Source organism: Quercus suber, unplaced genomic scaffold, assembly GCF_002906115.3.
Source record: "Quercus suber isolate HL8 unplaced genomic scaffold, Cork oak 2.0 scaffold_411, whole genome shotgun sequence".
In the NCBI taxonomy this organism is placed as follows: domain Eukaryota; kingdom Viridiplantae; phylum Streptophyta; class Magnoliopsida; order Fagales; family Fagaceae; genus Quercus; species Quercus suber.
Window position 1 is genome coordinate 255,241 of NW_027069862.1, and position 27,497 is coordinate 282,737.

The 27,497-nt window shown below is 34.7% G+C and overlaps 2 protein-coding genes across 3 annotated transcripts; both read right to left on the minus strand.

The window, feature by feature from the left end:
- Positions 1-457: 457 nt before the first annotated feature.
- On the minus strand, positions 458-3,500 carry LOC112006136 (proline transporter 2). Its single transcript, XM_024038436.2, has 8 exons — positions 3,245-3,500; positions 2,597-2,821; positions 2,390-2,484; positions 2,122-2,308; positions 1,871-1,995; positions 1,566-1,781; positions 950-1,180; positions 458-851 (listed from the first exon to the last, which is right to left on the minus strand). The coding sequence occupies exons 1-8, from the start codon at positions 3,357-3,359 to the stop codon at positions 702-704; spliced, it is 1,344 nt and encodes a 447-aa protein (XP_023894204.1). The 5' UTR covers positions 3,360-3,500; the 3' UTR covers positions 458-701.
- Positions 3,501-10,058: 6,558 nt separating this feature from the next.
- LOC112006137 (proline transporter 1) lies at positions 10,059-12,783 on the minus strand. Of its 2 annotated transcripts, none has more exons than XM_024038437.2 (8): positions 12,594-12,783; positions 12,009-12,233; positions 11,803-11,897; positions 11,535-11,721; positions 11,284-11,408; positions 10,979-11,194; positions 10,381-10,611; positions 10,059-10,282 (listed from the first exon to the last, which is right to left on the minus strand). In XM_024038437.2, the coding sequence occupies exons 1-8, from the start codon at positions 12,703-12,705 to the stop codon at positions 10,133-10,135; spliced, it is 1,341 nt and encodes a 446-aa protein (XP_023894205.2). In that variant the 5' UTR covers positions 12,706-12,783; the 3' UTR covers positions 10,059-10,132. The 2 variants fall into 2 exon arrangements, with proteins under 2 accessions (XP_023894205.2, XP_065617479.1); XM_065761407.1 differs by lacking the exon at positions 12,594-12,783 and adding an exon at positions 12,366-12,564 and having other exon boundaries at positions 10,107-10,282.
- Between the last annotated feature and the right edge of the window lie 14,714 nt (positions 12,784-27,497).

Below are 27,497 nucleotides of genomic sequence, written 5' to 3' on the forward strand. Positions count from 1 at the left end.
TGGCAAAACAGGTTCATTGTTTGATGGCAGAAAATCTCATCCGGCCCTAACTTTCAGCATTTTTTATGATGTTCATTTGTGTCACTAGTCACTACAATTGTTTAGATGCTTCTAACTTGCATTCTAAGATTTCTACTAAGATGATTTAGCTTGCCAACAACATTTTCTTATCGGCTTTTAGTCTATTTGTTTATATACTTTTTGTTAAAGCTTCACCTTTTCTAGATAAAACTATACTTTAACCAACTTTCAGCAAATAAGCCTCTGGCAAAAAGCTCATCCAAATGGCCACAAATGGATCCATTCTATAGGATTTTTAGTTATGAGATGTCTTTAACATTAGTTCAGCAAGTAAATGACGTTGTTATTTTCTACAATTTCTATCATTATGAGTTTGTATCTAATGATTAGTCATTACCATAACAAATCTAATACTAAGTCTCGTAGTGTTGTATACTTTATTTTAGTAGCAAATGAACTCATCAACATTGTTTTGGTTTTATTTCAAAGAGTTGTGTATAGAAGACCATCATCTAATGGAACACTGCCTTACAATATTTTCAAATCATCTGCCATCTTGAACAGAGTTGTTACTTGTGAACATTTTTTATTTAAACAAGGGACCTCACATCAGTCAGTTTGTCATTTATCTAATTCTTTGTTATTAAATATATATAGTACTTGTAACGAATTACATATATTCATGTATTTGCAAAGAAACTATACTGCTGAACATCATTACCAATCAACCGAACTGCAGAAATTGTGGTTACTACAGCAAGTAGAGAAAAAAGAATAATGTTGGACCAATGCCACACCTTCTTTTCTAGCCTGGCTGTCTTTCCTTTGACCTGCCACAGGGATAGAGTAAATATATTTTAGTTTTACTTATTGCTTCTTTAACATCTTTCATAAGTAAAATCAAAGCAGTCCAGAAAAGGTTAGTTACCTTGAGAAAAATCATGCTTGGGAACACAAAGGTTATAGGTATGAGAGTAAATGATCCAAACAAGTTCACAAAGTCCCCCATGAAAGGAAAAGCTGCTGTCACGAATGTGTTAAATGAGAAGAGGAGTGCTCGAACATAGAATCTACGTTTGATGTTTTCTTTCGAATCCATGCTCTCATCAAGCTTGAGGAACTTAGTATCAAGGGTCTCATGAATTGGTGCAAGAAACATCTATGTTCATTATCAACACAATGAATCAGACTTCAGTTGAAAGTTCCCCGTTAAGTCGTTAAAGCAACTTAATCATAAGGACTGTTCATATAGTTTGCTATCTTTAAGCTTTTTGTGGGCTTTGAATTTTGTGTACTGGAAAAATTTATAATTGTAACGTTTCAACATAGCATAAACTTCAGGTAGAAGCCTGGTAGTAATAATAATAGAAGTGGTTTACCAAAAAAAAAACATAATAATAATAATAATAATAGAAGTTTTGCAGAAGGCTTTATGGGAGATTGCGCTTACTTCTTAAGTCTAGCTTTCCCATTTCCTATCCTGCTAAGGTGTATGGTTAAATCTGAGCTTAACCTTAAAATGAAAATGAAAATATATATCTTACATGCTGGGAGACTATAGACTGTAGAAAGGTAGCAAAGTTGATGACAATCTTGACCCATTTGGGACCGCTTAGGTCTTCAGGAAGGTATGTGGATACCACTGAACCATAAGCCCAGTAACCTACGATGCTTACACCATAGTAAACTAAGAGCCCTGCTGTGTATTGAGTATATAAGGCTTTTCTCATGTTCTCGACTGCTGGCTTGCGCAAAGTTGACTGCAGAGTGAATATAGAAATATTAATGGTGAATTATAGATTTTGAGATGAACTTACTCTTCATAATCTGTCTATATTACTCTAGTAACCTGTATTTCGAGTAGCAAGCCAGAGGTGTTACAAACAATAATGGCTGAAATTGCACCAAAGCCATTGAACACCTTGTCTGCTTTACTTCCATGAATCTTATAATCTTTCTTTTTGTTAGATTTCCCTGCCCAAAATTGCAACAAATTAATGTTTAAGCAAAGCATGGAGATGGTAACAAAGCTTCCACAATGCAAGATTATTGTTGAAAACATTTCAAGGACAAAATAGGCCAAAGGTAAAGTATATCTACCGTCCTTAACTAGTACCACCAGAAGGATGATAATGTAAGTGAAGGTGAGGATGGTAGAGATTCCTAACCATCTTCTCATTGCGGACATAGTTGGAATGAGAAATGCGAATAAGAAGTATGCTGCCCCAGTTATGATGATGTAATATTGGAGCCTCAAGGGTGAATCACTAAATTCTGAATTGATCTCCTGCTTCCAGTGAAACATTCAAGAATTGATACTTTAGTACACAAAAACAAGCAACATACTACGTTTGAAATTATTAATTACCTTAAGTGCTTTACCACCAAGGAGAATGAAACCCATGTTTCCAAGAAGAATGGTCAAGTATTGGAACACCCAGGTGATATAATACAATTCTCTACCTTGAAAACAAAGAAACAAATAGTTTAATGCCTGTATTTGACTCTTTTTGACAACCAGGACATTAAAGACATATACCCTTGCAAATTTTTGTTGGTATGTGATAAAACTTACCAAAAAGAAAGCCCATAAGATCTCTGTATCTAATGAACCTCTGGCCATTGATGAAGTGAAAAGCAGCCAAGAGCCAGTTAGCATAGGCAGTGTAGAGACCCACAACAACCAGACATATGATACCCCAAGTCCAACCCAGAGGCACCAACATAAGATTTGAAAAACTCAATATGTATCCGCAGTTGAAACTTGTCACCAGCAGCAACCCAACTTGTTGCCAGGAATCTATAAATTCATATCAATTAATGGTAGTGAAGAAATAAAACCTTGATGCATTTGGAACCTATTTAAATAGAGTAGGGCTTAATACAATCTTTTTTATATAACTAAACATGAAGAATAAAACAAATTCAGTGGACTTATAAAGCCTCGAGATAAATATTGGTGTATAAGACTGTAAATCTCTGAACATAGAGAACATACCATGTTTATGCTTTTCACTATTCGTTATTTGACTTAGTTCTATGCTATAAAATCCACTTAAGGCCTTTTATCATACAGAAGAAACAAAACTTAGAACAGATTCAAATAGAAGTTGCATAAAAACAGCTGAGAAGAAACCCAGATGTGGAGGACTTAGTATAATCTCATGTATAACTAAACATGAAGTGAAAATCCAGTTGAGTTGAATATAAAGAGTAAACATACCATGGTCTATGGTATGAGCAGATGTAAGACCATTTTCATGTTTTACACTGCTCATTATTGGACCTTGTTCAGTACTGAAAGCTTCTATATTACTTGTTTCTTCCTTTGTTTCCATTGCTCCTATGGTGTTGCTAGCTACCTTGGATCCCAATTTATTTCTGAGACTTAGTTCAGGCTTTCTACTACAATGACAATCATGGTGAGAGTAGACTTTCTAATTCAGGAACACATAAATGTGACATCAAGCTGCCGTCATTAGATCATGTTCTTCAAAGTATTGGACTCGGGAAGTCCAATTTGACCGATCAGTCAAAAGGATAGACTTTTTAATCATACAAAATTTTTACAGTACTTCTTAGAACCGTCGATAGACTTAGTTGTTATTTGTGCTTAATAAAACTATAAAAGTAGTCTCAATTGGCGTCTATACGAAAGTGATGTTTTTCTGATCACACTATGACAATTTAACCAATTGTGAAAAATGTTTTGTGTTAATTGTAGGTATACATGTCTGAGTGAACATGAAATATAAATAAGAGAAATGTTATATTCACAATATTTTCATTACAAATCTTAAGTAGTATGTTATTATTGGTTTTTATGGATGAACGGAAAAGTAATTTTAAGCTGTAGATTCAAAATTAAAATCAATAACTACTTACTACTTATAATATGTTGTGAAAATGTTGTGAAAATGTTGTGAATGTAACACCTCTCTATAAATAAAGAACTTGAATTTTTTTTTATTTAATAAGAATTCCAGAATTAATATACATAGTAAGACTAATTAAATCAAATCTATATACTTAAACTATGGCACTAAGTGGTGTCTTGACACATGACACAGGAGTGTGCAAAACTTCAACAAACCCAATAAAAAATTATATATATAGTCATCCCAAATTCTTCATGACAATATCAATTGAGTCCTCCATAGTGAGACCCATAAAAATAAAGAATTTGTGATTTTTTTTAGTTCAATAAGAATTTGAAAATTTATATACATAGTGGGACTAAATAAAATCTATATGCTTAAACATTATGTGGTATCTTAACACAGGAGTGTATGAAACTTCAGCAAGCCCAATCGAAAATCATATATCTAGTCATTCACATTCTTTAAGATGATATCAATTGGGTCCTCCACAGTGAGACCCATACAAATAAAGAATTTGAGATTTTTTTTTTAATTTAATAAGAATTTGAAAATTTATAGACATAGTGGGACTAAATCAAATCTATATACTTAAACTTTTGGCATTAAGTGGTATTTTGACACAGGAGTGTCCAAAACTTCAGCAAGCTCAATCAAAAATCATATATCTACTCATCCTGCATTCTTCAAGCTAATATCAATTGGGTCCTCCATAGTGGGACCCATATAAATAAATAAAGAATTTTAGATTTTTTTTATTCAATAAGAATTTGAGAATTAATATACATAGTGGGACTAAAATCAAATCTATATACTTTACTAGTAAAAAAAAAACAAAAAAACCTATATACTTAAACTTTGGCATTAACTGGTGTCTTGACACAAAAGTGTCTGAAACTTCAACAAGCCCAATCGAAAACCATATATCTAGCCATCTTGCATTCTTCATGCCGATATCAGTTGGGTCCTCCAAACTTTTCCGGTATCACGTCCTTATATTTGATATTAAAGTAAATCTTAAAAACAGCTTAAGTATTATATCTTAGGTTTTTAAATTTAATAGACATAGATCAAATTTGAGAAATATCTTTTTAAAAATGAATTAGAGAATTTATATAACACAAGTAATGTGTTATACTAAAGTCTTAATTAAAAACTCCCAAGGTAATAACTCCCCAAAAATGCATTATGTATTTGGATGGGCACCGAGGTTACATCTATTAAGCCTTTTAAATCCAATAATTTCTTTCTCCTTGTTTACCTTTTATTATCAAAATTTTCAAAAAAAAAAAAAAAGCATTATTCGTAATTTACTTTATTGGGTTTGACAAAGATTCCACGTGTTGTCCTTATCATTACATAATCAGGCATCAACGAGAGTAAGCTGTTTCTTCTGTGCGCAAAACTCGGATTATATGCGTGCCCACTTGCCCCCGAGTTCCTGCATTTTTTTTTTTTAATTTCATTTTAAATCCTATAATTTAGATATAATCAAAATTAAATCCTAAATTTCAAAAATATTAAATTAAACCTTAAATTTTTGAAAAGCAATAAACTTTTAAAATTGGTACATCACCATTAAATAAAGATTTACCATATAAAATATTTAAATGAATTTTAGTTAACTCAATTAATAAAAAAAAAAGTATCGTTAAATAAAATATATGAAAAAAGAAATGAAAAAAATGAAAGAAAAGACATACATGTTGGACTAAAGGATGGATGATGGTGAAAGTGAAAGCTATGGAAATCGGGGTGGCCTTTGCTTGGGATGTTGGTATAAGGGATGTGGTACTTGAAAGTGATTCCAAGATGGTGGCTAACTCTCTTCTAGGTTTATATACTCTTCCTATGGTTATCTTCAATGTTCTGGTTGGTCTAGCTCACAAGCTTAAAGATTTTAGATCAGCTCAAATCTCTCACGCAAAGTAACAAGACAATAAACCTGCACATTTATTGCCAAAATGTGTCAAACAAATAGATAATATTGATAATTATGTAACATAGATAAAGGAAGATCAATTGCTAATTGAGTCTGTTGTTGCTCATAATATACTAAATTTATCTTCTTTTTAATAAAGATACACGTTTCTCATAAAAAAAATTAAAATAAAAAAAATTAAAATAATAAGGATGGCTGATGCAATTGGGGACAAATTTCCAACGTAACATTGGAAGGGAATCTATTGGTGGGCAGTAGAACAAGATGTGTACGCATTGTTCTTAGCCATCCATTTACAATTTTCAAAAGAATATTCGAATTTTGTTTCTAATCAAAGGATCAAAGGAAAATACAACTTTTTTGTTGAGGTGGATTGAAAAGGTTGAGTTTGGAAACAGAATGTTTGTATTGCCTCTTGTGCAGAAAGTATTACATCAATTTTGATTCTAAAATTTAATTTTTTTTTTTTCTTTTCAAAAGTTTAGGATTTAATTTTGGTACCTTTAGAAATAATAGGATTTAAAATGAAATTTAATATATATATATATATATATTTTGGGTCATAACATCATCATAACTATTTTTTTTAATACATGATCATGTTCCATCACTATTTCAACAGCTATTGAGTCAGAACTTTTGTTTTTGTTTTTTAAGAATCATTGAGTTAGACTTTACTATCTAAATTTGCTGACATAAATATTTATACCATGACTTATTCTTTAATGTAAGTTTGTGGAAAGCAACATAGTCCAATCTAAGACCAATCGTTAAGAAGCTGGACTGTCTTCATTTTGTACACGTATTTTGATTTTCAAGCACCGACTGTAGAGTCTCAAATGAATACCTAAAAATAAATATTTAAATTACGTAATTGGTGACACATCAATTTATAATCTTTTTTTTATTTTTTGATAAAACATCAATTTGTAATCTTAATATGGTAAAAGTTGTAGGACTCATAACACTACTAAAAAAAAAGATAAGGAGTAAACGTGTTGATTAATTAAATGCATTCTATTGACTAATGGGGGGGGGGGGGTCTTAATTATTATATTTTTGTGAAACAACCTTAATAAAAAAATTATGACATATATAATATATATATATATATATATAATATTATATTAATTAATAAAGGAGGAGTTAGACGATTACCTAAGTTGCCTATATAATTAAGCCATCACTCTATGGTATGTGACATTATCAAACACATTTTGTGCATTACAAAATTGTCTTTTTAAATCCTTAATGGTATTTAAAATAAGGATAAAACTAAGGCATAATTCTTTAGGGGAAATACCTTTGATTCCTCGATTAAATTAAACAATGTGATTGTATTGAGTCTATTGACTAATGAGCCATATGATTCAATTTAATTATCATAGAAAAGAATAGCATTTTTTTTTTTTTGGGTTGTATTTGTCAGTACACCTATGATGTTGAATTTAATTAGGTAACCTAATTATTGCATTTAAGAAATTGTATCTGATTCTCAAAAAAAAAAAAAAATATATATATATATATATATATCTAAATATTTCCTTAAAATAATACAATTGACCACGTGGACATATGTATTAGACGATGATTAGCTATTGTGCTCACGAAAGTGACAAAATTCTACATAATGGGTCAATTGTGTTATTTTACATACTACAAGGATTTAAAAAGTCAATTTTGTAGCACAAAAACTGTGTTTGATAATGACCCATATCACAAGAGACCTCTCTGCATTTAAACCTTATTTTAAATCAACACGGATAGAAATGTATTACATTAATATCTTGAATAGTTTCTCAAGAAAAAAACAAAAAAATCTTGAATATCATGCCCCACCAATACTGATTGAAGATTGATATCTTTAATATCTTTAACATGCATATATTATATGTATTTTGTTCAAGTTACATATGATGTAACTTTAAATAATGTTACACAATTATATTTTGAAAATATCATTGTTAGATTATATATTCTATATGTTCTTAACTTGAATACCAAATTTTATTTTAATTATATGCTATTTACTATTTGATCTATAAACTTATATTTATATATTATTTTAAACTAAAAAACTTGATTTTAAACAATTCATTAATAATATAACTATTAATTTTTTATTATATGAAAATTTTACAAGTGTGGAGAATATAAAAAATAATATAATCTAATGATAAATTTATTAAAATTCGAATATATATATATATATATATATTCCCCCATCATTGTAAAGTCTTATCGTTTTGAATGTTAATTGGGATATGCACGTATCTTTATCTATTTATATTCTTTTTTGAGTAGGATATGCACGAAAACTCATGTAAGTAAGCGACTACACCATTTTGTGGGAGATCGATATACATCGGTGATGACAGAACGAGTCGGCCATTCAATTGATTTGATAGAGGACTCCAATTTCAACATCTAGTTGCCGCTAATTTTGATTTGGTAAAAAAAATCTAAAACAATGAACAAGTTGGCAATAAAAAAATCTAGGAAGAATTTGAGTAAAAGCTTAGGCCTATCATGGGGTTTGGCAGTTTGTATAAATATCACTAACCTGTTATATCCATAAAATATTGAATTATTCTATGATTTATTTTGTAATGCTTGCATCTATTGTGATGTGTTCTATATCATATTTTTATAAACTTAATTTGAACAAAGCATGATGATGCAGTAACTGTCAACAGTACCAATTAAAAAAGAATTTAAAAACCCGAGCACATTTGTTAGTCAAACACACGCGAATTACAAGTAATTTTGTTGCTTGGATTGAGGAGAGTCTATGTTTATAGAATAAGCACTTTGCCACTATATAAATTTTGCTTTTTCTAATGAATAAAAGTTTCAGCTTCTTATTTAAAAAAAAAAAAAGGATTTCAACTTCAAATTTCTAATTTTTTTTTTCTCAGACTTTGTCTCCCAATCCTTATTTAGGTTTATTTATGTTCATAAGACATAAAATTTTAAGGTAGAATGGCATTCTTCTTTAATTCTTAGGTTTATTTTTATTGGTTTATTGTCCTTAAAAAATAAGATGGGCAACTAGTGCAAGTAAAAAAAAATTTTTTTTTTTTTTTAAAGGTGAAGTTTTGAAGAATTGTTCATGAGCCAAATAGCTGAATAAACAGAGGTGGGATTGGTAGGGAATATGGCAAATGAGCACATAGTATACTATAGCATATTTATTTATTAATACTAGTTTAGCTAAAATTGAATTTTTCAGAGCATTCAACTTTTTAGAGCACCTAGACCATTCCCATAAACATAGGTAATTGAATTTTTTAGCTAAAATCTAGTTGGCTCAGTCCAAAATGTACTCCATTACACCAGCTAGCATATTTATTAATTACTAGTTTAGCTAAAATTGAATTTTTTAGAGCACTTAGAGCATTCCTCTCTACATGAATAATTGAATTTTTCAGCTAAAATCTAGTTAGCTCAGTCCAAAATGTACTTCATCACGCCAGCTTGTGCTTGTCAAATTTCTTGAAAGATACAATATCTCATCAAATTTGATTTGGTACCACTGCATTTTGCAGTTTTTGTATCTGATAACTGAAAAGGTCCATTACCCACTGTTTATTCTGGCAAAACAGGTTCATTGTTTGATGGCAGAAGATCTCAATATGGCCCTAACTTTCAGCATTTTTTATGATGATCATTTGTGTCAGTAGTCACTACAATTGTTTAGATGCTTCTGACTTGCATTCTAAGATTTCAACTAAGATGATTTAGCTTGCCAACAACTATCGGCTTTTAGTTTATTTGTTTGTGTACAGTTTTTTAAAGCTTCACATTTTTTAGATACAACTACACTTTAACCAACTTTCAGCAAATAAGCCTCTAGCAAAAAGCTCATCCAAATGGCCACAAATGGATCCATTCTATAGGATTTTTAGATTATGAGATGTCTTTTACATTAATTCAGCAAGTAAACGTTGTTGTTATTATCTATAATTTCTATCACTATGAGTTTGTGTCTAATGATAGGTCATTACCATAACAAATCTACTACTAAGTCTCGTAGTATTGTATACTTTATTTTAGTAGCAAACGAACTCATCAACAGTGTTTTGATTTTATTTCAAAGAGTTGTGTATAGAAGACCATCATCTAATGGAACACTGCCTTACAATATTTTCAATTCACCTGCCATCTTTAACAGAGTTTTTACTTGAACATTTTATCTTTAAACAAGGGACTTCACATCACTCAATTTTTTTCATTTATCTAATTCTTGGTTATTAAATCATATATAGTACTTGTAACGAATTACATATATTCATGTATTTGCAAAGAAACTATACTGCTGAACATCATTAACAATCAACCGAACTGCGGAAATTGTGGTTACAACAGCAAGTAGAGAAAAAAGAATAATGTTGGACCAATGCCACACCAACTTTTCTAGTCTGGATGTCTTTCCTTTGACCTGTCACAGGGATAGAGTAAATATAATTTAGTTTTACTTGTTGCTTCTTTAATATCTTTCATAAGTAAAATCAAAGCAGTCCAGGAAAGGCTAGTTACCTTGAGAAAAATCATACTTGGGAACACAAAGGTTATAGGTATGAGCGTAAATGATCCAAACAAGTTCACAAAGTCCCCCATGAAAGGAAAAGCTGCTGTCACGAATGTGTTAAATGAGAAGAGGACTGCTCGCACATAGAATCTACGTTTGATGTTTTCTTTCGAATCCATACTCTCATCAAGCTTGAGAAACTTAGTATCAAGGGTCTCATGAATTGGTGCAAGAAACATCTATGTTCATTATCAACACAATGAATCAGACTTCAGTTGAAAGGTCCCCGTTAAGTCATTATCATAAGGACTTTTCGTATAGTTTGCTATCTTTTAGCTTTTTGTGGACTTTGAATTTTGTGTACTGGAAAAATTATAATTGTAACGTTTCAACAAAGCATAAACTTCAAGTAGAAGCTTGGTAGTAATAATAATAGAAATTTTGCAAAAGGCTTTATGGGGGTACTTTGCCTTGAAGGTCAAGTTCTTTAGTAATTTTCCCATAACCTAAGGCTTACTAGAAAATAACTTAGAGGTGGCCTTTCCTGTCATGAGTATGGTTAAATCCGAGCTTAACCTTAAAAAGAAATTAAGCTATATATCTTACATGCTGGGAGACTATAGACTGTAGAAAGGTAGCGAAGTTGATGACAATCTTGGCCCATTTGGGACCGCTTAGCTCTTCAGGAAGGTATGTGGATACCGCTGAACCATAAGCCCAGTAACCTACAATGCTTACACCATAGTAAACTAAGAGCCCTGCAGTGTATTGAGTGTATAAGGCTTTTCTCATGTTCTCGACTGCTGGCTTGCGCAAAGTTGACTGCAGAGTGAATATAGAAAGATTAATGGTGAATTATAGATTTTGAGATAAACTTCCTCTTCATAATCTGTCTACATTACTATATTAACCTGTATTTCGAGTAGCATGCCGGAGGTGTTACAGACAATAATGGCTGAAATTGCACCAAAGCCATTGAACACCTTGTCTACTTTACTTCCATGAATCTTATAATCTTTGTTTTTATTAGATTTCCCTGCCCAAAATTGCAACAAATTAATGTTTGAGCAAAGCATGTAGATGGTAACAAAGCTTCCACAATGCAGGATCGTTGTTAAAAACATTTCAAGGACAAAATAGGCCAAAGGCAAAGTATATCTACCGTCTTTAACTAGTACCACCAGAAGGATGATAATGTAAGCGAAGGTGAGGATGGTAGAGATTCCCAGCCATCTTCTCAATGCGGACATAGTTGGAATGAGAAATGCGAATAAGAAATAGGATGCTCCAGTTATGATGATGTAATATTGGAGCCTCAAGGGTGAATCACTAAATTCTGAATTGATCTCCTGCTTCCAGTGAAACATTCAAGAATTGGTACTTTAGTACACAAAAACAAGCAACATAGTATGCTTGAAATTATTAATTACCTTAAGCGCTTTACCACCGAGAAGAATGAAACCCATGTTTGCAAGAAGAATGGTCAAGTATTGGAACACCCAGGTGATATAATACAATTCTCTGCCTTGAAAACAAAGAAACAAATAGTTTAATGCCTGTATTTGACTCTTTTGACAACCAGGACATTAAAGACATATACCCTTGCAAATTTTTGTTGGTATGTGATAAAACTCACCAAAAAGAAAGCCCATAAGATCTCTGTATCTAATGAACCTCTGGCCATTGATGAAGTGAAAAGCGGCCAAGAGCCAGTTAGCATAGGCAGTGTAGAGACCCACAACAACCAGACATATGATACCCCAAGTCCAACCCAGAGGCACCAACATAAGATTTGAAAAACTCAATATGTATCCGCAGTTGAAGCTTGTCACCAGCAGCAACCCAACTTGTTGCCAGGAATCTGTAAATTCATATCAATTAATGGTAGTGAAGAAACAAAACCTTGATGCATTTGGAGCCTATTTAAATAGAGTAGGGCTTAATATAATCCTTTTTATATAAAACTGTAAATCTCTGAATATAGAGAACATACCATGTTTATGCTTTCACTATTCGTTATTTGACTTAGTTCTATGCTATAAAATCCACTTAAGGCCTTTTATCATACAGAAGAAACAAAGCTTAGAACAGATTCTAGTAGAAGTTGCGTAAAAACAGCAGAGAAGAAACCCAGATGTGGAGGACTTGGTATAATCTCATGCATGTATAACTAAATATGAAGTGAAAATCCGGTTGAGTTGACTATAAAGAGTAAACATACCATGGTCTATGGTATGAGCAGATGTAAGACCATTTTCATGTTTTACGCTGCTCATTATTGGACCTTGTTCAGTAATGAAAGCTTCTATATAACTTTCTTCCCTGGTTGCCATTGCTCCTATGGAGTTGCTAGCAACCTTGGATCCCAATTTATTTCTGAGACATAGTACAGGCTTTCTTCTACAATGATAACATGGTGAGAGTAGACTTTTTGAAATTTTTTTTTTACTATATAAAAATATTTAATATTTTAATAATTAACCCTCAAAAATGGGACTTGGCCCCCTAACTATTTGAGATGGTCCAATAATTTTCTTAAAAAAAATTGTCCAATTTGTCTAGTAGTTATAGAGAACGTATTGTTTCTCAAATTCATTTTTTATAGTAAAATGTGTTCTCGTATTTTTTAAAGTTTTGAATCATTTATGTCTTTGAACTTTTCATTAATTTAATTGAAATTTTTTTACTCACAACAGTAGACAATTTGGTAACTTATATTGAAAATGAAAATTGTAAGGATTTCACTATGAAAGATAGTGAAAGATTAATTTAATTCAATGAAACATTTAATTTTAAGAATTCACTATGAAAGATACTAATTTTGTGTGTATGTATATAGATACATGTGTTTGTATGTGTATAAAAGTTTGTATAGACTAATATATTAGCAACACAAATCACCCCCTCCCCCTCCCCCCAAACAAAAATTTCTAGCTCTAATGACAGCAGCTTGATGTCACCTTCAAATTATTGGACTTAGGGAGTCCAATCTGAGCGATTAGTGAAAAGGATAGATGTGTGAGTGAACAATTTAACAAATTTTGAAAAAGGTTTTGTCTTAATTGTTAAATATACATGTGAGTGAACATGAAATATAAAATAAGAGAAATACTATGTTCATAACATTTTCACTACAAATCCTAAGTGATATGTTGTTATTGGTTTTTATGGATGGGCAAAAACGTAATTTTAAGTTGTGAATTCAAAATTAAAACCAATAACTACTTGCCACATATGATTTGTTGTGAAAATATTGTGAATGTGGCACCTCTCTATAAATAAAAAACTTGAAATTTTTTTTATTTAATAAGAATTCGAGAATTAATATATATACATAGTAAGATTGAATCAAATCTATATACTTAAACTATGGCATTAAGTGGTGTCTTGATATGGGAGTGTCTGAAACTTCAGCAAACCCAATCAAAAATCATATATCAAGGCTTACGACCGTGTAGAATGGGTTTTTCTTGAAGGTATGATGAAGCAAATGGGCTTTGATGAAAGGTGGATCACCCTTATCATGGAGTGCATCTCTACTGTCAGCTACTCCGTCCTCATTAATGGCGAACCTTCTGAAACGATCCAGCTATACAGAGGACTACGTTAAGGGGACCCACTATCCCCTTACTTATTCCTTATTTGCTCTGAAGGTCTTCACGGCCTTATTCAAAAAGAGGTGGATGCAGGTCATATTCGGGGTGTTTCCATCTGTAGAAAGGGCCCAAGATTAACCCACCTTTTCTTTGCGGACGACAGTTTGGTTTTCTGCAGAGCCACTCTAGCTGAATGTCAGAAAATTCAAGACCTCCTGTGCACCTATGAGAAAGCCTCGGGGCAGCAGCTAAACCGAAACAAAACTAGCCTTTTCTTCAGCAAGTCCACTCCTCCAAACACCCTTGCTCAAATAAAAGATTCCTTAGGAGTTCCTGAGATCAAACAATATGAGAAATACCTTGGTCTCCCTTCCTTTGTTGGGAAAAACAAGAAAGCAAGCCTGATGTTCATCAAAGAAAGGGTTTTAGCAAAGCTTCAAGGCTAGAAGGAACAACTGCTTTCTCAAGCAGGGCGTGAAATTCTCCTCAAAGCAGTCATTCAAGCAATCCCAACCTTTGCAATGAGTTGCTTCAAAATCCCGATCACTCTTTGTGAAGATATTGAATCTTTGATCTGGAAATTTTGGTGGGGGCAGTGGGGTAATCAAAGAAAAATTCACTAGACCAAATGGTAAATGCTTTGTCAGCCAAAAAGTTTGGGTGGCATGGGTTTCAAAGAACTTCGAAAATTTAATGACGCCATGCTCGCAAAACAGGTGTGGCGGCTTCTGGATAACAAGGATTCTCTATTCCACAGGTTCTTCAAAGCCAAGTACTTCCCAAAAGGGTCCATACTTGATGCTAAGGAAGGCATTGGGTCTTTTGCGTGGAAGAGTATTCTTAAGGGGAGGGCTGTGATTGAGAAAGGAATGCTTTGGCGTGTGGGAAATGGAGCTTCAATCAAGATTTATCAAGATGCCTGGCTCCCAAACCCCCATTCTAATCGAGTTACATCTCCTAGGGTTTTCCTTGGAAATGATGCACCTGTCTCAATCCTAATTGACCAGGAAAGAAAATACTGGAATAGGGGAATTATAGATGAAATATTTTTGCCTCATGATGCTTCCCTGATTAAGGCTATTCCCCTTAGCCATGAAAATAGTAAGGACTTGATATTCTGGCCCAGGAACTCCAACGGAAACTTTTCTGTTAAATCGGGTTATAAGCTGCTCATGGAGTGTGACTTGGTTGATTGACCAACAACCTCAGATCTGTCCTTGTCAAAGAAAGTATGGAATGGAATTTGGAGTCTGCGAACCCCGAACAGGGTGAAGTCACTACTTTGGAGAGCCGGGCTAGATTCCCTGCCCACGAGAGCGAATCTTAAGAAGAGAAAACTACTGACTGCTGACTCATGCCCTCATTGCAACCTCGAAAAAGAAACCTCTCTTCATGCCATCTGGACTTGCCCCGTTCTGAAGTCAATTTGGATGGTCCACTTTGACTGGTTAATCAAGGACTCCTGGAACTGCAATTCCTTGCTGGACATCATCCAACTCTGTCAAGAGAAAAACGATCTTACTGATTTGTTTGCTATGACAGCCTCGTTGCTTTGGTCTCGCAGGAATCAATTGAGGGTTGGAGTGGCTGCAGTCCTAGTGTGCCGAATCAACTCAATGGCAGTGGCCAACCTTCTCGAATTCCGGCTTGCTTCCCCTCCTCCTCCTCCTCGTGCTGTGCCCAATATCTGTCCCGTCAAATGGTCTCCTCCTCCACCAGGCTGGCTCAAGATCAACTTTGACGGCGCAACTTTTTCTTCCAAAGGTTTAGCGGGTCTGGTTGCTATTGTTAGAAACGACAAAGGTCTCGTAATGGCTACCTATACACAATCCATTCCACTGCCTACCTCTATAGAGATGGTGGAAGTGTTGGCGGCACGTAGTGCTATCGGTTTTCTTAGGGAGCTGCATTTTGATCAGGTGATCGTTGAGGGCGATTCGGAAGTTATAATCAATGCCATTAACAAGGGAGGTTTTTCATCCTCAAGCTATGGGCACATTATTAGGGATATTAAACTTGCCTCTTCAGCCTTCCATAACTTGGCTTTCAGCCACACCCGTCGGCTTGGAAACAAAGTAGCACATAAGCTTGCGCGATTGGATTGTAATTTTTCCCAACTCCATGTCTGGATGGAGGATGTTCCTTTGGACATTGCTTCTGTGTACCTTTCCGACTTACCTGAATGAATTCTCCCCCCACTCTTCCAGGGGTGGCTTCTCAAAAAAAAAAAAAATCTATATACTTGAACTTTGGCATTAAGTGGTGTCTTGACATAGGAGTGTCTGAAACTTCAACAAACCCAATCAAAAATCATATATTTAGTCACCTCACATTCTTTGTGATGATATCAATTAGGTCCTCCATAGTGGGGCCCATAAAAACAAAGAATGTGAGATTTTAAAAAAAAAAAATTTAATAAGAATTTGAAAATTTATATACATAGTGGGACTAAATCAAATCTATATACTTATATATATATATATATATATATAATATAAAATTTTTACTCTAGCCTAATCTAAGTGTATATGTGTGTAAAACTCTCTCTTGAAGACTTGAACCCTGTCCCTTGCTCCCCACACACCACAAGCATTTATACTTGTAGAGTGACTACTGCACCAAGGGTGTGCGGTGATCAAATCTATATACTTAAACTTTTGGCATTAAGTGGTGTCTTGACATAGGAGTGTCCGAAACTTTAGCCAACTCAATCAAAAATCATATACCTAGTCATCCTGCAATCTTTAAGCCAATGTCGGTTGGGTCCTCCATTGTGGGACCCATATAAATAAATAAAGAATTTTAGATTTTTTTTTTTATTCAATAAGAATTTGAGAATAATATACATAGTGGAACTAAAATCAAATCTATATACTTTATTAGCCAAAAAAAAAAATAAAAAATCTATATACTTAAACTTTGGCATTAAGTGGTGTCTTGACACAAGAGTGTCCAAAGCTTCAACAAGCCCAATCGAAAATCATATATCTAGCCATTATTTAGATCCTCCATACTTTTCCAGTATCATATCCTTATATTTGATATTAAAGTAAAACTTAGAAATAACTTAAGTGTTGTACCTTAGATTTTTTTAATTTAATAGACACAGATCAAATTTGAGAAAAAAATTTTTTAAATGAATTAAAGAATTTATATAACACAAGTAATGTGTTTTATTAAAGTCTTAATTATAAATTCCACAGGTAATAACTCTCCAAGAATGCATTATGCAATGGGTGGGCTCCGGGGTCACATCTATTAAGCTTTTTATATCCATTAATTTCTTTCTCCCTGTTTACCTTTTAATTACCTTTAAAAAAAAAAATAGCATTATTCATAATTTAATTTATTGGGTTTGACAAAGATTCCACGTGCTGTCCTTATCATTACATAATCAGGCGTCAATGGGTGTAAACTTTTTCTTCTGTGCCCAAAACTAGGCTTATATGCGTGCCTACCTGCCCCCAATTTCCCGCATTTTTTTTTTCAATTTCATTTTAAATCTTATAATTTAGAAATAATCAAAATTAAATACTATAATTTCAAAAAAAATAAATTAAACCTTAAATTTTTGAAAAGCAATAAAGTAAACTTTTAAAATTGGTACATCACCATTAAATAAAGATTTACAATAAAAAAAATATTTAAATAGATTTCAGTTAGCTTATTAATAAAAAAAATTTATTGTTGAATAAAATATACGAAAAAGAAATAAAAAAAAATAATAATAAAAAGAAGGAAAAGACGTAAACGTTGGACTAAAAGATGGCTTATGGTGAAAGCTATGAAATTCGGGGTGGCTTTTACTTGAGACGTTGGTATAAGAGATATGATAGTTGAGGGTGATCCCAAGACAGTGACTAACACTGTTTTAGGTTTATATACTCCTTCTATGGTTGTTTTTAATGTTTTAGTTGGTCTAGCTCACAAGCTTAAAGATTTTAGATCAGTTCAAATTTCCCACGTGAAGTAACAAGATAATAAACTTGCATATTTATTGGCAAAATTTGTCCAAAAAATAGATAATATTGATAATTATATAATATAAATAGAAGAAAATCTATTGCTGATTGAGTTAGTTGATGCTCATGATGTACTGAATTTACCTTCTTCTTAATAAAGATAAAAGTTTCTCATAGAAATTAAATAAATAAAAAATTAAACAGTGAGGATGGCTAATGCAATTGGAGACAAATTTCCAACGTAACATTGGAAAGGAATATATTAGTGGGCAGTAGAACAAAATGGGTACGCATTGTTCTTAGCCATCCATTTACAATTTTCAAAAGAATATTCGAAATTTGGTTCTAATCAAAGGATTAAAGGAAAGTACAAATTTTTTGTAAGGGTGGATTGAAAAAGTTGATTTTGGAAACAGAATGTTTGTATTGCCTCTTTTGCATAAAGTATTACATTAATTTTGATTCTAATTTTTTTTTTTCAAAAGTTTAGGATTTAATTTTGGTACCTTTAGAAATAATAGGATTTAAAATGAAATTTAATTTTTTTTTTTTTTTGGGTCATAAGTCGTTGATGCTCCAATCTATTTCTTCTTTTGGTATGTATTTGTTCAAAAACACTCCAATTCCGCTCACATCCCGAAGAGGCAGCTGTTTGGCTAAGGATTTGAATTGCAAACTTTTGTAAGGTTGAAGCACAAGATCCAAACAACTTCCACCACTCATCTAAGTTCCATATACAACACAAAACAAAGATACAAATAATCACTAAACACAACTATACTTATCCCAAAATTATTAAAAAAAAAAAAAAAAAGCTATGATCTTTAAAACATATTTTCATTTTATTATTAGTTAAAGTAAACAATATCTTACCCGGCTGAGATGTCTTGGCTGATTCTTAAGCAAGTTGGGTTCCAAAAGTTTGTTCACGCTCTCGAAATAGCCTTAATTCCTCCACCAACTTCAATCGACCAACTAAGACTTTTGATTCAATAACATCTGTCACAACAGATTGTGTCTCTAGCCTTTTATTAAGAGTGGATGAGTCATATTGGAAGGCAGGATTCAACCAATAAGCAGCAGTATGAATATCTCTATAGAATTGATTATCCCAACGATCCTTGATAATATTAACATAAGGCTCCCATAGTCTCTTCTTGTTCTTGAAATTTTTTTTGATTCCATCAATTACTCTATACATATCTTAGTTAGAAAATATACCTTTCAATAATAAAATCTATTTTTAACAACAATTTGACTTTTACTATGGAAAATATTATTGTTAGGGTTATTCCTTTTTTGTAAAGTCCAATTAGTTAATGATTATTTTAACCTTCATTTGGATGGAAAGTTTTTTCATTAGGAAATTATGCTAAAAATTATATTTGGAAATATTGCAAGAAAAGACCATTATTATTTAAATAAAAGCGATATATAAAAATGTAAAGTTGTAATTTACAACTATATGTTTTGTTGGCTTTTATTTCGTGCCAAATTTGATTGTAATTTTATTCAATCTTTTGTACCCTGTATCTACTGTAGGATTTGATTGTAAGGGTTGTGTGATATATATATATATATATATAGAGAGAGAGAGAGAGAGAGAGAGAGAGAGAGAGAGAGAGAGAGAGAGAGAGAGAGAGAGAGAGAGAGAGANAATGAAAAACGATAGCAATAACATTTATTCAAGAAGCAAACTCTAACACATTAATTCAATGAGAAACAAACTCTAACACAATATTAATTCAAGAATAAAGAGTACATAATGTGGATATTTCCCTTCATTCTAAAGGAGAAGGAAAATCCAATAAAAAAGAAGCAACTAGACTAGCGATGGTGATTTTTTTTTTTTTTTTGGGATTATTTCCACGGGTAACAGATATCATATTTGCCACTCTCAAAATTGAAGAGACAAGGGCCAGCCTCTTTAACACTCCATGGGCAATCGTGTTTGCATCGATTTCCATCTACATCGTAGTTATAAATGTCAAAATGGTGTGATGCACCTTGCCAATCCATACTGCAATAAAACAGTGTATGGCCCCCAAAACTAGGGCGGAAAACAAACTGAAACGCCCCACCTTTAGAAAGTGCATGGACTCCGAGATCGTTGTCCTTAGATTGACAATGGAGGTTCAACACCAAACCATTTTCCAAATCATTGGTGATTTTCATATGTACCTTAGATGGAATAAGTCCTCCTTCACACGTAGTTACCAGCAGCAAGAGAAGTAGCAATGATGCTAACCTAATGAAAGAACTCATGATCGATGTTGGTGGGAGATAACTAAATATTGTTTTAGAATATTGGTCTCTGTCTTTTTGAGGTCTTATTTATAGGGCAACTTCTTCATGGTACGTAGCTAGTGACATGCATTTCTATGCTATGATTCAGGAACACAGCGTCAATTTAGGAGTAACGTTTCAAATTCATTTAGGAAAATATGGGACGCCATTTTGGTTGATTTCCCTATTTTATATATTATTACTAGCATTCATTTAGGAATAATGTTTCAAATTCATTTGTGGATTCCAATTAGCTCAACTGGTAAAATCTCTGATAGTTATATAAGAGATTTTAGGTTCAATCTTCGCCTACACAAAAAATTGATTAATGTTTTGGTCTGATAATAAATAGCTATTATCAGGAACGGACGCCATAAGTTGAAACTCTTTAAAAAAATATGTTTCAAATTCATTTAAGCAATTATGGGATGCCATTTTTATTGATTAGAGAGGAGAGGGGGGGAGGGGTGAATCAGATTTGAACAAAAAGGTAAAAAATGCAGATTTCTTGGGATGTGTTTTGTTTCCTTCCATTGATGTGTTATGTTTCATATGCTATTTTAAAAAGAAGTCCACAATTAATGGCCATATTATTTATGTTGTATCTACTAAACAGTTATGAATAAGATTATTTGGAATACAGTATACATTCAACTTCAAAGTATATTTCAACCATAATAGTACCAACTCTCAAGAACTAAAAATTTAAGATTCTTAAGGCTCCGTTTGGGAGTTTATAAGGAAATAAAATGGAATGGAATGATCATAAAGGAATAGAAATGGATAGAATGTATTTAAGTAAGGAAAATGAATGGAAAAAAAAATAGAATGGAATGGAATTAAGTAATCTTAATTGGATGTTTTAAAATAGAGGAATGGAAATGAATGAAAATGAATGAAATGTAAGTAATATTATTTGGGAGCAACATGGAGGAAATGAAATTGAATCATTTTATGAAATATTACTATTAAAACCCTATTTTAAAATAAAGAGTTGAATATGTAGGGATATTTTGAGAGTTTTAGTAAAAAAAAAAATCATTAAATCTAATTTCATTTCCTCCCATTTTTTCTAATTTTGGGGGAAATGAAAATTTGAGGTTTTAAAAAAATAGAGAAGAATGAGTGTTTCCTCTTACCCATTCCATTCGCTCCCACTTAAACTCCCAAATAAGGAAATGAGCTTTCTATTTCCTCCATTAAAACTCTTAAATAAGGGAAGGGAAGAATTTTAAAATTATTCTTTTCATTCATTTCCATTACATTCTATTACCTCCTTCCAAACAAGGCCTAAGAGTTTAAACTTTTAAAAATTAATAAATATTTTGAAATTCAATAGGTCAACAAACCTTTTTTTTTTCCTTACTTATCAAATGAACAATGAGAAATGAGTATTTGTATAATCTACTAATTGATATTCTTACAAGTTAATTTTCAAGTTTATCAAAAATTCTATAAAAAAATTAATAAATAAGTAGTATAAAAGTTAGGTAAAATATTTTGTATATGCAACTATTTGTGGTTATTTTTTGACACACCCATAGTTAGATGCTAGTCGTCTATATATATTCTATAATATTTCTAGCATTATGGGGGTGTTGTCTAATGATAAGTCATCTCCAATTCATAATGCACAACTTTGAAGTCTTATTTGCTGTATTTTAGCGGCAAACATTATCTCATCAACATCCTTTCAGTTTTTAACTTTTATGTGAAAGATTTTCACAACATTTTCACTTTATCTGCCACATTAACGAAGTTATAATTGCAAAAATTTTCATCAGATGAGGGATCTCAATGCAGTTAATTTTTTTCATTTTATCTTATTATTGATTTATTAAACATGTAGTACATGTAAGAAATTACATATATTATGCATCTGCAAAAAAGCTATAGGTCTGAACGTTGTCAATGATCAACCTAACTGCAGAAATCGTGCCACAGCAAGGAAAGAAAAAAAGAACAATGTTGAACCAATGCCACAGCTTCTTTTCTAGTCTAGCTGACTTTCCCTTGACCTGTACACAAGGATAAAGCAAATACAATTTAGTTTTACTTCTAGCTTCTTTCATATCTTTCAAAAAGCAGTCCAGAAAAGATATGTTATTACCTTGATATAAATCATACTTGGGAACACTAAGGTTTTAGGTACATGCATAAACGATCCCAACAAGTTTACAAAGTCTCCCATGAAAGGTAAAGCTGCTGTCACAAATGTATTTTGATGAAGCGTAAATTCGTCAGTCAATCGTCAGATGGAAGAGCTCTCCGGTCACCGGTATGGTGCCTACCATAGAGCCTCCGATGCCAAAGTCAATATATAATGTTACTGGAAACTGGACCAAGTAAAGATAAAAGTCTCTTAGTATGTATGTACCTTGCTATTGGCAATATGTGGGCTTTTTATACTCTTTCATGGCCTCTAGCCGTTGGAGTAATTATGGAGATCTTAATGCTCCTTCTGGTAACGTTTGGGGGCAGTGTAATGCGGCATCAATGTGCTCTAACGATCCATATAGTTGGCCTTCTAACCGTTCTGGGTTTAATTGACTGCATTGAATGGTCTGGATGTCTTCGTCAGTAACGTGCATGAATACTTCGTCACCCTTGAGGGTATCTTCGTCTACAAATGGGGTCGTCCATGTGGGACGGACTCGTCAGTCCTGTCAGTTGCCCCCGGATTCTGTGTTCGTCATGCCTTTGACGATCATGGAATTTGAAGGGCCACATGTAGCAGGTGGCTTTTGGGATTCTGCTCTGTATTAAGTGCGAAGTGACGGCGCTCCACATAACGTGGCACACGTGGCATGCGCTGACTAGTGGAGTTAATGCTCGAATAGCTGGGACTATTGGGCTTCCCGCAAGTTTTTCAGTTTCCAAAGCCTTAGTTTTTTTAAACTCCCTTTCTTCTCACTTTTCCTTTTCACTTTTTTCAAGAACTTCTAATCATTTTTATGGGCTTCTTCTCCGCCAACTTCTCTGTGCAACTCTCCTCCCAACTGGTGCGTCGTGCGGTGGTGGTTCTTTTCCTCGAGGTGTGTTACCTACTCATTTCTTTTCTCATTTTGTCTATACATATGGTGGTGGATTTCTGATTTTTCCCATCTCTTTTTCTTTTTATGTTTGGCTCGCTGGGTTTTGGGATTTTTAGGCTTTTTGTGTTTTCCAGTTTACTTATGGTTGGTAGTTCTAAGGCTAGGATAGCTTGCCCCTCAATCTCATTTCTTTTCGCTCGATTAGGGGGTTCGTTGGGAAATTTTCCTCACCTCGAGAATTTTGTTTACGAAGGTAGTTGCATAGCTGTAGTGTTGGCCGACCTTTTGCCTTTAATTCGTGAGTCAATAGATTGGTTTGATAACTTGGTGAGAGAGGGAAGAATGACGTCTGAGATTAGATCCAGTGAGCTCGAGACTGGGTTATCATCTAGCAGTAACCCAGCGGAGGAAGATATAGCCGTCTCCGCGCCTCGAGAAGTTAGGGCTTTTCATGCCTTGAGGGAGGAGTGTAGATTGGACGCTGACACGCTAGGTAGGTTTAGGGATAGGTTTCAGTTCCCAGACCGAGTTAGGGTTCATCTGCCTAGCGAGGTAGACTGGGCTTGTCACTTCTTTCCTGGGGAGATTTGTTTCTACGAATCTGCCTTTGTTTGTGGATTGAGGTTTCCCGTCCATCCTTTCATGATGGAACTCTTGGATCATTTTGGCATTGCCCTCGGGCAGCTTATGCCCAATTCGTGGCGGATTTTGGTTAGTTGTATGGGGATCTGGCTAGCCGCCAATGACGGGGATATGCTCAAGGTGGGCGAGCTTGTCCATTTGTACCGTTTAAAAGCATCAAAGGAGTATGGGTACTACGAATTGGTGCCCTGGGAAAGAAGAACTAGGATCGTCAAGGGTTTACCGTCGTCATTCAGGTACTGGAAGTCTAGATTTTTCTTTGTGTCTGGGGATGATTTTGAGACTACCTCTGGCGAGGTTTGGGGTGAGATCCCGAGGTTGCGTCGTCAGTGGGAAACCCCGACTTTAGGTGCGTCAATATCTATCCTCGTCCTTTGAATTCTGTTGTGCTTATTTCCATGGCAATTGACCCTTTTTTTTTTTTTTTTTGCACAGTTAAGAGACGACCTAAGCTCAAGAGCAGGTACAGGGAACGAGTACAGAAGGCAATTGATTACGCGCTGACGATTGAAAGCTGGGACAAGCTTGTTGACCCCAGAACACTAGCCTTCTACTGCCTCGGACCGGATCCTTCTGCCATCGTCCTGCGTAACCTTGAGATTGAAGGAAAAAAGAGTAAGTGTTATATTCGTCAGTATTCACCTTCCTTCTTCCGTTTGATTTTTCTTTTTACTAGTGTTTTCTCCTTGCAGAAATGACGACCAAATTCAATAAGTGTATGTACGCAAAGATGAGATCCAAGAAGGATGAGCCTCTATCAAATTTGGGCACAAAGACAGTGTGTGTCACTGGAAAGGGAAGTCATGCTACTCCAACTTCCTTCGTTCGTCCAGTTGTTTCTGCAGGTGAGACAACGAGGACGGCTTCTCCTATGGTTTCCTTGGAGGAGATAGGTGGCACTCCCATCTCTAAAAGACCGCGACTGTCTGAAAAGGAGAAGGAGAAAACTGCCCCTCGTCCGTCTACCCTTTGGAATGATGAGAAGATGGCCGTAGACCGTGCCCACGAAGCAGTGATGTCTGCAGACTTGAGGGCTTTGTCGGGAATCCCTTTTAACGAGGTTGTAGCTCGTCATGTTCACAAGCTCGTTCAAGTGCTGGGGGAGAGTTTGCATCTTTCTTCTGAGTATTTCACTCAGGAAGCTAAGGTGGCGTCTATGACGTCTAGGATTGAGGTTTTGGAGGCAAAGAACTCAACGCTGAAGAAGGACCTTATTGCCTCCATGGGTGAGGCGAACACTCTGAAGGAGTAGGTTAAGAAGCTGAATGACGACCTCAGGATTGAGCGCCAATTGACTACGGAGAAGGACGAGCAACTTCTTGGAGCCAAGAAGAGTCTTAAGACTATAGTAGCCAGGTCTGTTAAAGCCTTTCAAACCACTGACGAGTACAACACTGTGCTCTTTAGTTGGTATTTTAAGGGATTCAAGCTCTTGAGGAGATACCTCGTGAAGCACCCTTCTAGAGTGGATATGCAGACGCTGGACCTGGAGGAGGTGGATCAAGAGATGGCTGCAGACGAGGCTGCTCGATCTTCTGCTTCTGAGCATGAAGCCCACGTGGATGCTCCTGCTGACGATGCTCCTGCTGATGCAGCTCCTGCTAACTCAACTCCTGCAGACAATGATGCTGTCCGAACCTAACACTTCAACAAAAAGTTTTTTTTTTTTTTTTTTTTTTGGGAATGCCCTTTATGTTTTGGGCAATTTATGTAAATCTAATTTCTGAACAATTTCAATTTCTATCTGCCTTAAGAAAAATGCTTTTAGCCTAGTGTTTTTGGGAATTTGGTTGCAGAAACACTTGTAATCTACCCGTTAGTTTTGGGCTTTTATTTAATTTACATCTACGTACTTACTTGTATTTGTGTTTGTATGACTGCGGGCTGTGATACGTTGGCTTCAACCGTTCATGTTGCACATCTGTCTATGCGGGGTTAGTCCCTTAACCCTTTAGGGCCCGTCATTGTTAGTGACTTATTTCCGTTCTATGCGCAATCCAGTTATGTAGTCATTACTCGTACTCTGTTAAGGGGTTTTGTAGTTGTCAGTAACTTACATCCGTCAACGCGGAATCTTATTACTCAACCATTTTTGGCTTTACTCGTACCCTTTTAAGGGGGGTTTTATAGCCGTCAGTAACTTACATCCGTCAAGGCGGAATCTTGTTACTTAACCATTTTTGGCCTTACTTGTACCCTTTTAAGGGGCTTCATAGCCGCCAGTAACTTACATCCGTCAAGGCGGAATCTTGTTACTTAACCATTGTTGGCTTTATTTGTACCCTTTTAAAGGGCTTTATAGCCGTCAGTAACTTACATTCGTCAAGGCGGAATCTTGTTACTTAACCATTTTTGGCTTTTGTGACTTATCCCTTTTTGGGGATTTTTTAGTCGTCAATAACTCACACCCATCAAAGCAGAATCTTGTTACTTAGCCATTTTTTGCTTTTCTTGTGACTTATGATTGAATAGACCTGCTCACAGAGAAATATTAGCTGGATAACATCTTTATTGATTTCAATAATGAATACATTTAAACGTTACTTCTATTGATGGTATTTTTTCAAGTGTTCAATGTTCCATGGCCTCGGTAGTCTTTGTCCGTCTAGGGTTTCTAGGTGGTAGCTACCTTGCCTGGAGTAATGGACGACTCGGTAAGGTCCTTCCTATGTGGGGCCGAGCTTCCCTTGAGTAGGATCTTTGGTCGCTGGGGTTACTTTTCGCAGGACGAGGTCGCCAATGTTGAGTCGTCTGAGTTTCACCCTTCTATTGTTATAGTCCGTCATCTTTTTCCGATATTCCGTCACTCTGTTGCAAGCTTTGTCTCTTACTTCATCTAGACAGTCTAGGTTGAATTGTAGCCGATCATTATTGGCTTCCTCGTTGAACATTTCTCGCCTGGTGCTGGTTACTCCTACTTCGACCGGGATCACTACTTCAGTCCCGTAGGTAAGCCTGAAAGGGGTTTCACCCGTCGAGGTTCTTGCTGTTGTTCTGTAGGCCCACAAGACACTAGGCAATTCTTCTGACCAGGCGCCCTTCACGTCGTCCAGCTTAGTTTTTATGATCTTGAGTAGCGTACGGTTCGTTACCTCCGTCTGTCCGTTCACCTATGGATGTCCTGGCGATGAGAACTGGTTCTGGATTCCCAGTCCTGAGCAGAAATCTTTAAAGCCTTGGCAGTCGAATTGTCGTCCGTTATCTGATATGATCGTCATTGGGATCCCGAACCTGCAAACTATATTCTTCCACACGAAGCTTCGGATTTTTGCTTCGGTGATGGTCGCCAGTGGCTCTGCTTCAACCCATTTCGTGAAATAATCAATAGCAACTAGCAAGAATTTTACCTAACCTTTGCCTAGGGGTAGTGGGCCGACGATGTCGATTCCCCATTGCGCAAACAGCCATGGGGATGTTATCGTCGTCAGTGTTTCTGCTGGGAGTCGTTGGACATTCCCGAACCGTTGGCACTTGTCACATTTCTTGACGAACTGCATTGCGTCTACCTGCATAGTGGGCCAGAAGTAACCTATCCGAATAACTTTGCTTACCAGGGATCTAGGGCCAACATGGTCCCCACAGATACCCTCATGTATCTCTTCCA